General features: G+C 40.9%; 1 protein-coding gene and 1 long non-coding RNA gene across 2 annotated transcripts; one reads left to right on the top strand and one right to left on the bottom strand.

The window, feature by feature from the left end:
- The first annotated feature begins 857 nt into the window (after positions 1–857).
- On the top strand, positions 858–11893 carry slc47a1 (solute carrier family 47 member 1). Its single transcript, XM_061802986.1, has 16 exons — positions 858–1127; positions 2729–2830; positions 3744–3812; positions 3875–4023; positions 5124–5166; positions 5723–5767; positions 6996–7093; positions 7877–7974; positions 8076–8189; positions 8802–8869; positions 8982–9090; positions 9325–9400; positions 9479–9548; positions 10817–10949; positions 11028–11122; positions 11253–11893. The coding sequence occupies exons 1-16, from the start codon at positions 987–989 to the stop codon at positions 11592–11594; spliced, it is 1752 nt and encodes a 583-aa protein (XP_061658970.1). The 5' UTR covers positions 858–986; the 3' UTR covers positions 11595–11893.
- LOC133491629 (uncharacterized) lies at positions 10897–11330 on the bottom strand. The gene is made up of 3 exons (XR_009792447.1): positions 11175–11330; positions 11020–11100; positions 10897–10936 (listed from the first exon to the last, which is right to left on the bottom strand). It is a non-coding gene; the product is annotated as an uncharacterized LOC133491629 (long non-coding RNA).
- Positions 11894–12881: the final 988 nt, after the last annotated feature.

Below are 12881 nucleotides of genomic sequence, written 5' to 3'. Positions count from 1 at the left end.
CATACATACCCCTTTCGATCATTAAAAAAAAGAAGTGTTTTTGCACGGTACAGGAGCAAATGTGAAACATAGCAAGAATAGAAGTCTTGGACGTGGCAATAAAAACGTGTACGGCTTATCATATGAAAAATCAACAATGGTCTTTGTACTTCTGTGAATGCGAATAACGGCAGCGTCGTGCAGACCAAGCGGCATGGATAATGTATTGCAGCACAAGGCTACTGTACAAAACACTTACGTAAATCAATGTAAATTGGTTTTCTTGTGACTTCCATAAAAAAAAAAACATCTTTATGAAAGTTTGACAAAATACATTTAGAATAGATGCTCGTGCAGTAATATGATTTATGCAAAGCAATGCGTGTGTATGTGACTTTTGCTATTTAAGTCATTTATCATGCAATCATCCGCTTACAAATTTGGTGACCTGATCATCATGTCATTGGATTTGCAAAATTAGATTCCACCCCCCCCCTCACGTCACGGCGGATCATTGAAAAGATAACGCGCTGGGTAAAGGTCAGAGACAATTACATACATACGCACGCAAACACACAAACACGCGTTGTGTTGCAATATGCATCAGTGCACGATCATCACTTTGAATTTGCATTTGTCTTAATCTTGCTGTTCTCAATTGATGTGATTAAACGTTGAACTGGGCAGGGTGACCACTCAACACATGCCGGGGGGCTGTCGGGTTCTTGGGCATTCCTCATCCGATTACCAGTGAGCTTTTGTAGCACACACAAATTATTAAGGTTCACGGAGGAAATTCAGTGGCTTGAAAATATTAGTCACGCTTGGCCAGTTTTGACCCCACATGACTTTTCTTTAGCAATTGCTTCTCCGCCTTCCCTCTGGGTGTGTGTGTGTGTGTGTGTGTGGGGGGGGGGGGGGGGGAGACCTCCCTCCAATCCTTCCATCCGTAAATGTCGATTGTGTGACCTCAGTTCCGAGCGTCACTTTTTCTTTCGGTGGTCACCATGGACAAGCCGGCTCCCGAGCCGGTGGGCCCCCAGAGTCTGCCCCGGGTGGGGGTGGTGTCCAAGCGTTTGGGGTGTCGCTGGCTGCCTCCAGTCTACAGGGAGGAACTCTACGAGGTGTTGAAGCTCACGGGACCCCTGGTGAGTAAGGATAAAAATAAAGATACAATGATAGTATCATATTTTGAAACATCTATAAGGTGTTTTAAAAATAATATAATAAATAATATACCATGGATCTTATTAGACAAGCATCAATATAAAAGACAGGGAAAATTTTGTAGTTTGTGGCATCAATGTTTGAAAATATTGTAATATACACCCTAATCATCAAAATATTAGAAAGTAAATATAGTAAATAAAATGTAATTTATTTTGTGACATCAATGAATTTTTTTCCCAAAATAATTTTGACATACTGAATTATAATTGCTAACCATCAAAATAAAAAGCAAAACTGGAAATAAATGAAACTATATTTTGTGCCACCAATAAAATGTTTTTAAAAATAATTGAAATATACTGGACATTTTAGTAGTCCAATATCAAATTAAAAAATGGAAATAAAATTAAGAAAATGTGAATATGAAATATGAATAATAAAGCATTTTTGAATTTCCCAACAATGTAATATTTCACATCATAATATTTTTTTTGCATAAACTGAGATTTCTTGACGCTCTTACTGAAAAAAAAACAAACAAAAATGATTTGCATATCTGTTGTTGACCAATACTGGCCACTCGTGCTTGAGCAGCAGCTGCACCATTTGCACAATTGACATTGTCGCAGCATGATCGCACTTCTATTCACTTTAAATTGCATCAATTTGCGGAAGTCTTTGCACCTTTTGGACACTTGTCATTGCACCGGACGATTGGTTCATTTGTAATCTCAAACTGGTCTAATTGCTAGAAGAGTCTCCATCAATTTACTCAAGTGTCAAAATAAAAAAAAAAAAAAAAAACATTGTTGCGGCATTACCACATTACTGGTAACCTTTTATTGGTCAGTGAGTGTTTTTTTTTTTTAATTTCTGTCTCAAAAGTATTTTCCGTCAACTGTCTGTTCTCATACTAAAGCGACTCCAACTATGGGAGGCAAATTCTTCCAACTAACGGTTTATCTTTTTTTTTTTTTTATCACACTGTACTTGACAAATGAACTTGAAATTTAAAATAACAATAATGTAAGATAGTATGATTAAGGTCACAAGAAACAACCTTGTAATATATTGATATAATTTATATATTACAGATATTACAGTATTTAAAAAATCAAGAGTAAAAAGATATGAAAAGATATAATAATAATAATAATGCAATGGGAGTCTGGGATTACCACATAAAATATAAGATAACATAAAATAGCAAAATGCTGTAAAAAAAAGTCACATGAATAAAAGAAAACTTGTAATAGATTGATTATATTACAGTGTTTTGGATTTTGAAAGGCACCAAGTCCCAATTTATGTACCAACTTTTAAAAAAATGTCTTCAATTTATCTTAAAGGTAATTATAAAGTTATAGTGATAATACCCTTGGTGACCTCTGCCTTATTTTGTCTTTTAACGTATCACCATTATCAGTCATTGAATTTATTTTCAATTTCATTTTGATAATTATCTAATGTACCCTTTTGTAACTTTGCCCTTATTTTTTCCCCTCTCTTATCAGTTATTTCTGTTACAACCCACTTAGACAGTCCCAGGACCAAGCCAAATAATTTAATTTGTCTCCAGTTGCTGTTTCACATCCTGAACTTCCTGCTGCCTCTCGTCATCTCCATCTTCTGCGGACACATTGGCAACGCGGAGCTGGCCGGATACGCGCTGGCATCGGCGGTATTAATGTTATTCTTATTCATGTGACAAATTCCGGTGGTGAGCTTCAAACCTGGAACTTTTGCATTTGGGGCAGCTGCACCCGACTGATAGGGTAGAAAATCAAGTAATCTATCAAATTAGAGAGGACTGTCGAGAAGACTGTCATTCAGATGCTGATTGACAGTCTTCCAACAAGAATTCCTGTCACGGGACCAGAGGTGCAAGTCGGAATTCCAAAGAAGGAAAAGACTGAGTGACTGTGAGGAAAACTAATGCAATAATATAACTAAGGCTAAAGACTGTCTCTCAGTATTCACTTATTGTGAGAACACAACGGTGTAAGCCTGTTTCTCAGCATCCACAAATGAATTTGTGTGAATAAGTCTCGCTATATTTATTTATTGTGGGAACACCGTTAGCATGAATGTGCGTCTGTTAGCATTCACCTTTTTAGGACATGGAAGCATTCATATGAAAGCCTGTCTCTCAGCATTCATGCTTTTACAACACATTAACATTAGTGTGAATGCAGATCTCGGTTTTCGTGTAAGACCTTTGCTGGGCACACAGTGAGTGAGTGCCTGTTTCACAGCATTTTGATTTTTTTTTTTTGGGGGGGGGGACAGCAGCATTTTCATAAATGACTGTCTCTCAGCACTTACCTTTTTAAAGACACACTTGTGTGGAAGGCTGTCCCTACATTTACTTTTACAAAGATACGTTTGTGTGAACGCTTGCTTCTCACCATTTACTTTTGTGTACTAAAAAAGTCAAAAGGTATTCGTACGAACACTTTGTTCTCAGCACTCACACAAAACACAGCATATAACTGCCGACGCATGAGTCACACACAGCACGGTAACCATTATTATTGCGCATACAATGCTTGCAATGAATGCTTGACTCTCAGCATTGGTTTTTCTTGCCCCAGACCATCAACGTGACCACCATGGTGATCGTGCAGGGCCTCACCATGGCTTGTGACACGCTCATCTCTCAGGTGAGGTCACTCGCGACGTTTTCCGAGCAACCTCGCCCGCATTTACGCTCGTCTCCCGGCAGACGTACGGCAGCAAGAACCTGGAGCGCGTGGGCGTCATCCTGCAGAGGAGCTCGCTCATCCTGCTACTCTTCTGCTTGCCCTGCTGGGCCGTGCTCATCAACGCCCACCACCTGCTGCTCCTCATGCACCAGGACCGCCACGTTGCCAGGTGACCAAACCCAGCCTGAATATTATGCCATACATTTTGTCTTTTGTAATTTAACTTAATTATTGCCATGTAAACGTACGGTACTGGAATATACTGTAATCTGATTATCAGTCAGACCGACATTTGACATATATTGGTAGCTTTACATTTTTTTTATTTAAATGTAAAAATTATACAGTATACATATAATCCATCCATCCATCCATTTTCTTTGGCGCTTATCCTCACGAGGGTCGTGGGGAGCGCTGAATCCTATCCCAGCTGTCAACGCCCAGGAGGCGGGGTACACCCTTAACTGGTTTCCAGCCAATCGCAGGGGACATTGAGACAAACAGGTGCACTCAAAATCACACCTAGGGGCAATTTAGAGTGTCCAATTAAATGTCTAAATATAATATTATTCCTAATTTATTTCGGGCGGCGTGGTGGATCAGCTGGTAAAGCGTTGGCCTCACAGTTCTGAGGACCCGGGTTCAATCCCGACACTCCCTGTGTGGAGTTGGCGTGTTCTCCATGTGCCTGCGTGGGTTTTCTCCGGGCACTCCGGTTTCCTCCCACTTCCCAAAAACACGCAACATTAATTGGACTCTCTAAATTGCTCCTAGGTGTGATTGTGAGTGCGATTGTTGTCTGTCTCCATGTGCCCTGCGAATGGCTGGCAACCAATTCAGGGTGTACCCCGCCTCCTGGCCGTTGACAGCTGGGATAGGCTCCAGCACTCCCTTGTCCCTTGTGAGGATAAGCGGCTATGAAAATAGATAGATAGATAGATAGATAGATAGATAGATAGATAGATAGATAGATAGATAGATAGATAGATAGATAGATAGATAGATAGATAGATAGATAGATAGATAGATAGATAGATATTTTTCCAGCACTGTACACCGACAAGCTTTATCCATTGGTTCACTTTAATACTCCAGACTGGTGCACATTTTCAAAGGGGGCAAATGCTGTTTTTCTTAGAAGTGGCCCCTATTCACAAATGACTCACTTGAAGTTTTAAGTCGGGTTTTTCTAAGAACAGCTATCAGCGCACTAATCCGCCTTTATATCCCTCCCATTAAACAAATTCCATTAACCACTTTTGCTCCCAGGATCGCGCAACTCTACATGACGGCCTTCCTCCCGGCGGTTCCAGTAAGTGTCTTAACACACATTTGATTGGGGTCCTGGTACCGGGCCACTGACCTTTTTACTTCCTTATTATTCAATCCGGTGTTAAAACAATTGAATTATAATGTCAGGAGATTGCAGGAAAGTAGAAAATTACGTTTGATCAGTTTAACCGAAATGTGAAAACCCCCCACCAGGAAGGACACATGATGTGACGATCATGCACTTGGCAGTGTTTCAGATTATCTGTTCGTGTTAGCAGGAGCCAATTTGTTTATTTCCTTATTTCCGGGTCCATGGAAATGAATTTGGCAATCACTTGGATGCGTAATGGAGATTTCCTGGAGAAACTAAACGTGTGTACATCACCCACCCATCAGCTTTCTGGGGACACGGGGAGGCGGCCATGACACGTCCAAATTCATTTTTCCCAAGCCAATGGTAAAATAAATAAAACCTAGCCCAAAAAACGCCACCAGGTGACAGTAAAGCTCCCTCCGCATTATATCTTCAAGGGTGAGGATGTTTACGTTACAGTATTTATATACGTTTACACTTGTGGTTGTGTTTGTGTGCACAGGCCTTGTTCCTGCATCAGCTGCAGGTGGCCTACCTGCAAAACCAGGTAAGCCCAACTGCTCACCTCCATAAAAGCGTCAAACAACCTCTAAAAGGAAAAGCATTTTCTGAATAGTCAGTATCATTCAAAGTTCCAAATGGAAATTTCAATCATAAAATATTTTACGACATTTATAATCAAGAGGATAACCGGCTCAGAAAATGGATAATAGATTCATCGTCATTATAATTACATATTTATTTCTTTTTTTTTTCTATAAAACAAGGCCAATGTAAAAAAAAAAATAGCGCATAAAAATATTTTTTACTACAAAATAATAGCAACTAATTGTTGAAATATGTCTGTTTTTAGTACATAAAATATTTTGACATTATTATAATAGCAATTAATTGAAGTCAAAATATGACACCAATACATTTACTAATCATTACTAAATACAAAGTCAAACCATACTTTGCTTCCCATATGGAAGTAGATTAGTGCCACCAGGATTTGAATTTGAAACGTAACGTCATCACATTTTGTGGTTGCTACAATTCGCTGTCTAAAATTCACCCAGCCAATCGCAGTTACGCTTTCTTCGTCACGTGACGTCACATACGAAGAAAGCGTAACTGGACTGGCTGGCTGTTCGGTTCTGACCTGAAGTAACCCCGCCTGGTGGCGCAGACGGTGAATTTCTGACAGCGAACTGTAGCCGGTGGAATTGTTCACATTGAAAAACACTGAAATGCAACTATAGAAAATCTGATCACATTACATTTCAAATTCAAATCCTGGTGGCACTCATCTACTTCCATACTCCCATTGCAGCAATTTATTACACAAATCACTCCATTCTGATGGCCATGATGTCACTGTGGGGCAATATTGCTTTTCTCTGATTGGTCAGTCCCGGAAGCGCCGATGGCGGCGTGTCTACATTTGTTGTTTACAAGCATACTAATTAATGAAGTTAAATGAGATCACCTGTCAGCTGGTGATTGTTCCGCATGTTGATCAAAGTTTAATTAAGTCCCGCATTTTAATCCCCCACCTGCATTTCGGCTGTGTGTTGAGTACTTTACAGACTTGGCTGTCTGCGTGCGTCACCAGGTGTATTTTTACTCAGAGGTTCTGATAATAATGAGATCGCAGTTCTTTGCCGCATCTTTCTTTCACAAACAAAGATACAGTCCAATTTAGACTCACACAGTATATGTACTGCATATGAGTTCGATGTGGGTGTACCTGATGGTGCAGCCCTTGAGCGTATGTCTTTTTCCTCTGCCAGGGCATCATCCTGCCTCAGATGTACACAGCGGCGTTGGCCAACCTTTTCAATTTGGGGGCCAACTACGTCTTGATCGTCAGCCTCCAGCTGGGTGTTGTGTGAGTGTGTTCAGTGACCTTTCACACGGATGACAATCTGGATCACATCCGGGTCGAACTTGGTGTGCCATCACGGCTCGTGCGACTCCATGCATAGGATTTTGAAAGATTTCGATCACGAAATAACTGAGTGGGTTTGAACAAAGGGTATTGAGGGTATTTAATCATACATACTTGTATTGTCTTTTTTAAAAACAATAACAATAAAATTATAAATATTAATAATACAAAAATGAAAGAATTAAAAACAAAATATATATATATATACACACACATAAAAAAAGCGGCACAGTGTCTCAGCTGGTAAAGCGTTGGCCCCACGGTTCTGAGGACCTGGGTTCAATTCCGGCCCCACCTGTGTGGAGTGTGCAGCAAAGAAAATAGATATATGTATGTGTGTGTGTGGATATACATATATATAATACATTATTTATATCTTATTATTTACAAAATAATTATTTGTTTAAAATGATTAATTATGGAGATAATTGTATGCATATAATTAATTACAATTGATTTTTATATAGTAATAATTTGAGATTTTGATATTTATGTACAAAATTGAATTTGATTTGTTTTTAATTCCACCTTTACTATGAACAATGTACATTTCTGAAAAATATTTTTGGGACAATTACATTTTGTTATAATACAGTAGTGGAAAAATCTAAAAAATAAAAAAGATACAAAAAGATGAGAGGGAAGACGTCTGCCTGGATGAGTAATGACTACTGGTACTGACTACTACTTGATTACTATGACTAAACGCTTGTTTGCGTGCAGCGGGTCGGCCGTAGCCAACAGCCTGTCTCAGGTGGCCATCTGCCTGCTGCTCTACGCCTACATCCGATGGAAGAAGCTCCACGGGCCCACGTGGGGAGGTGAGGCCTTCGCCACGATGCGTTCACTGACCCCGTGTGTGTGTGTGTGTGTGTGTGTGTGTGTGTGTGTTGTTAAACCAAGCGTCATGTGTTCCGGGCAGGCTGGTCCACCAAGTGTCTGCAGGACTGGGGCTCCTTCATGAGGCTGGCGGTGCCCAGTATCTTCATGGTGTGCTTTGAGTGGTGGATCTGGGAGATTGGAGGCTTCCTCGCAGGTCACTTTGCTCATTTTTCATCACTTCATAAAAGCGTCGCGATGTAATGAGATAAAATAAAAAAAAAAAAAATACATAATGACACTGTGTAGGGATCGTATTACGTTTTCATAAAGTCATACATCTGTCAAAATCGAAGAGACCATTTCCATGAAAAGGTGTCTGTCAAAATTGACACTGTAGGTAGACACTGTATGTAAAAATACAATATTGAGTTTCATACTGTCACAAATTACTTGTACTGTACTCTGAAATTTAGTACAGCAGTTTCCCTAATGTCAGTATATCCTTTTGGTTTATAATAAATGTTTTACCAGGTTTCACGACTTCAATCTAAAGAGAATACCAATGAGATGTCATTTGTTTACTACCATATATACATCACAAAAAAGATAACATTTTTGATTGTGATTGTAAGCATCATATCAGGTTTCATCATGTCCTGAAACCATAAACAGCGAATCATGAATTATTATGGCACTTATGATTTAGTAATGTCATAAATCAGCCAAAATTGAAGGTCCGACATAGAGCTGAATTATACTATATACGTAAAAACCACATCCGGTTTAATAATGTCATAAATCATTGAGACGAACTTTCTGTCGCCAGGTGTTCTTGGCGAGGCGGATCTCGCGGCCCAGCACGTGATGGTGGAGATATCGGCCATTACATACATGGTACCGATCTGCTTACCTACTCCTTCCTTCCTTGCTTGCTTGGTTCCTTCCTTAACGTCGCAGCGTTCAATTGAGGATCGTGCTAATAAAACCTCGTCTGGCGTCTTTGCAGTTTCCGCTGGGCATCCACGCAGCTGCCTGCGTTCGTGTGGGCAACGCTCTGGGTGCAGGCGACACCGCCCGGGCCATCCTCTCATGTAAAGTGGCCCTGGTCCTATCAGGTGTGAACACAACACATACAGTTTTTTTTTTCTCATCTGGATGCACAAAGTTGATTTTAATCGGGATCTGATCCAGATTTTGTTTTTTTTAACGATATTATCTGAGTTTTTATCCATCATTACAACACGATTTTAATTAAATGCAATACGTTCATTGAGGTTCATAAAACGTAGTGTCAAACCACACTTAATCCAGATCCAATCCTGATTGTGCATTTAAAAAAAATGCTACAGGACTGCTGGCTGTGCTGCAGGGCACCGTCATTGTCAGCTCAAAGTCCATCCTGGGCTACGTCTTCACGTCAGACGAGTGAGTTTTCCCTCCACATTCCCAAATATGCAAATCCACACATCCCGTCACTGACTATCCTCCCACTTTTCCCCCCAGAAACATAGCTGCCATGGTCTCCGAGAACCTCACCATCTACACATTCTTGCAGTTTTTCGACTCAATTCTAGTATGTTTGCAAGAGTTTCAAATTTTCCTTGCTTGTTCCTTTTCAGAATTTGCGAGACAACATCATGCATGCACCACAGGAACCTGACAAACTAGACACATCTACTCACCCTAATTAATTTTACTACCAAATCTCTACTCCAGGGGTGCTCAAGACGTCAGCCAATGTTCCCTCTAAACTGCACACGTGCGCAATTGTGCACCGCTGATGCAGTCTCTTCGCAGATATTCTGTGTTGCGCGCAAAAAAAAAATAATAATCCAATGCAAATTGAAAGTATAACATCCAGCTATTTAGTTTGTGGCATTTTGCAATGTGATTCACTGAGTGAGGGATGACTGGTTGTTACATCCAAAGGCACAATTCACACAGTAAAAAATAAAAAGAAGAAGCCACTGGTTTCTTTTAGGCAGCACACGGAACTTTGTCCAACAATGACCGCTGCTCCGCCACACTCTCTTTTTCCTAGTTTACCTTACACCCCCCCCCCCCGCCAGCTCTTAAAGACTTACACTCGTAATTACAAATGTTACAGTACTTACGCAGCCCATCAATGTGTTTTATAATGAGAGCGTCGACCAACGCTGCTTTATTTAGCAACACAGTCTGGGCAATGCAGAGCAAAGACGAGCTAGACATGCTGCTTATGTTTACTTTCGATATTAATGGAGAAATGCTGTTGTTTTAAGATGCAATGACTGTCGGAGTATGTGAATAACCGAAGAAAAAGTGGTTAAACTGGACAAGATTCTCCCTTTTCCGAGTGGGAAAGGTCTGGTCTGAAGCCAAAGTAGAAAGCGCAGGATAAGATGGTGTGTAATTTTAAAATTCCACCATGGCACAGCCTGATGCAGAATGAAAGCGCAGACAATACAGTGCACAAAAAGCTAATTCTGTATTTAGGCAACATAACATTAACCTTAAAACGCTTTGGGAGTATCATCATCATCATCATTCCCCCTCATCAGTAGCTCGTGAGAGGCTAGCTGCTTAAAAGGTAGATCTTGGGGTTAAAAGAAAAGTCTGGGCACCCCTGCTCTACTCTATATTAAATACAAACTATCAACAGCATTTCCTGGTCACATGACATTACTGCTTGATCATTTGCTGCCCGGCAGAATTCATAGGGCAAATTAATTTGAGCTCACAGGCCAATGACAAAAGAAATGAAGTTTTTATGTCCCCCATTCGCCAAATTAAACAAGTTTCTTCATATGATAATTGTGTTATTAAATCACTCTTCTGTATTAAATATAATTTACCGCTCAGTGCGTGTGCTCCGGAATTCTGGTCGGCTGCGGCATGCAGAAGGTCGCCGCCGCATCAAACCTGGTGAGCTACTACTGCATCGGCCTGCCAATAGGGGTCGCACTCATGTTTGCCGCCCACCTACGAATATTCGGTAAGATGTTTAACTTATCACTGAGATGTCATATTTTGACAACATTGTTGAATGTAATGTATATCATTACCTCGCCAGGCTTGTGGTTGGGTCTCCTGACGTGTGTTTGCCTCGAGGCATCTTTCTTCCTCATTCTTATTTTCAAGCTTAACTGGAAAAAAGTCACCAAGGAGGTAAGAATCTCGAGAACATTATCAGAGAACTCACCAATATAGCGATACATACTTTGTTGTTGTATGAAAAAGGTCAACACAATGAAAATGTCAACCACCACTTGATAGATTTCGATGATCTTTTCGGCAGGCTGAGGAGCGAGCTGGGAAGGAAGCTCAAGTGGTGAACCAAGAGAGGCTCTGCGACCACTCGGTGAGTGGACGCTTGCGTGACGTTCGCAGGGCGATTGCCAGGTTTGATGAATGTTGGCGGGCTGCAGGTGGATGGCCAGGGAGCTTCAAAGAGTCAGGATCGGGAGGCCAAGGACGAACCGGAGAAGTGGCTCTCCACCGCGCAGCTCGTCTTGAGGAGGGGGTCGGCCCTCTTGGCGGCGGTCGTTACGCTCGTGGCAGGCGTTGCCGTTCACCTCGCCTTTCCCGTTCCAGAAATCCCGATGTCCAACTCGGTGAACTTTACCCAAATCTGGACTAATGTGTCCACGGAAACGCCCTCAGCTTGGACGGAACCAACCCCCAAGGATCTCTAAATGTACACCGTTTTTTTAAATTATTAGCATGGTTCAATGGTTGCACACTAACCCATTCATACCAAACTACTCTTTAACTGTCACTTTTTTGTTTACCTTATTTTTTTATAAACCTTATTAAGACATACAGAATATTATATATGAAGACGTGTTGCTAGGCAGACTTCACAGGACTCAGTAATCTCTGGACCGTAAGCAAGACAACAGGCATAGCCGTGAAGATTAATTTAGCTGCTGACTAGCATAAAATTTGGTAGGCGTGTCGATAATGAGTAGACTCACAAAATGTCTCAAGAAGCCACGCCCCGAAAGATCTCAGCCAGGGGTGTCGAAGTCATTTTTGTCGTGGGCCATATTTTAGTTACAGTTTCCCTCAGAGGGCCGTTAGGAATGGGAAACCATGGAAACCTTCCACATAATATTTACAGATGAAATTTATGAGCTAGTTTTGTAATGACAAATCAAGAGTAATTAGTTTTTGAACTATTGCTGTTGTTTGGGCACAGAATATTGCTTGCAATATCTCTCCGTTATCATTTATGATATTAAGATTTGAACCTTGAGTACAGATTTTTTTTTTTAAATCATGGAAGTTAATTCTCATAATTTTCCTTTGCGGGCCACATAAAATCATGCGGCGGGTCAGATTTGGCCCCCGGGCCTTGAGTTTGACACCTGTCATCTAGGCTGTCAGCCATTTTGGTTTGAAGCAGCTTGTTTGCGGATCGTGTTCACCACGCTATCAAGAAGAACCGTTTCCGCGAGTTGTATTCAATAATACGCAGACATACGCACACCTCTGCTGTTGTTAATGGCAGCACAGCGTGACACCGATTGCGGCCTCCAGACAGGAAATCTCGGGCAATCTCAGCAAGGCGCCTGAGCCGACGTCGCCTGTTGTGATGAGCGACGGAAGCAGAGGTGATTCCAGGTTAATTTGGAGTGCATGCTACACTCGTGTGCGACACTCTTGACACGTTTATCCTGCGAGCTGGTGTTTAACAGGGTTAAAACCTTTTTATTCCTTTAATTAAACCAAGGTTGTTTTTTTCCAGCTAGCGAGGTTCTTCCAAGGATTTTCCCATTGAGTTTAGATGAAATTCCAACATAAGGCTCTTCCAAATATTTTCCAAGAGTTTTGGTAAAAATCCAACATTAACAAAGTCAAAATAATAAATTGCTCATGTTAGCTGGAAATCTAAATTCTGTGGTGATGGGTGATTTGGAATATG

Source organism: Syngnathoides biaculeatus, chromosome 18 (assembly GCF_019802595.1).
Source record: "Syngnathoides biaculeatus isolate LvHL_M chromosome 18, ASM1980259v1, whole genome shotgun sequence".
NCBI lineage: Eukaryota > Metazoa > Chordata > Actinopteri > Syngnathiformes > Syngnathidae > Syngnathoides > Syngnathoides biaculeatus.
Note: the sequence above shows the minus strand (reverse complement) of the source record. Positions and strands in the feature narration are given on the sequence as shown.

What these genes read in the sequence shown, in the direction of transcription:
- slc47a1 (XM_061802986.1), top strand. Translation starts at nt 987, where the DNA reads ATGGACAAGCCGGCTCCCGAGCCGGTGGGCCCCCAGAGTCTGCCCCGG. An exon ending in TGGCCTACCTGCAAAACCAG is followed by an intron (nt 5,768 to 6,995) that starts GTAAGCCCAACT and finishes TTCCTCTGCCAG; the next exon opens with GGCATCATCCTGCCTCAGAT. An exon ending in TATCGGCCATTACATACATG is followed by an intron (nt 8,870 to 8,981) that starts GTACCGATCTGC and finishes GCGTCTTTGCAG; the next exon opens with TTTCCGCTGGGCATCCACGC.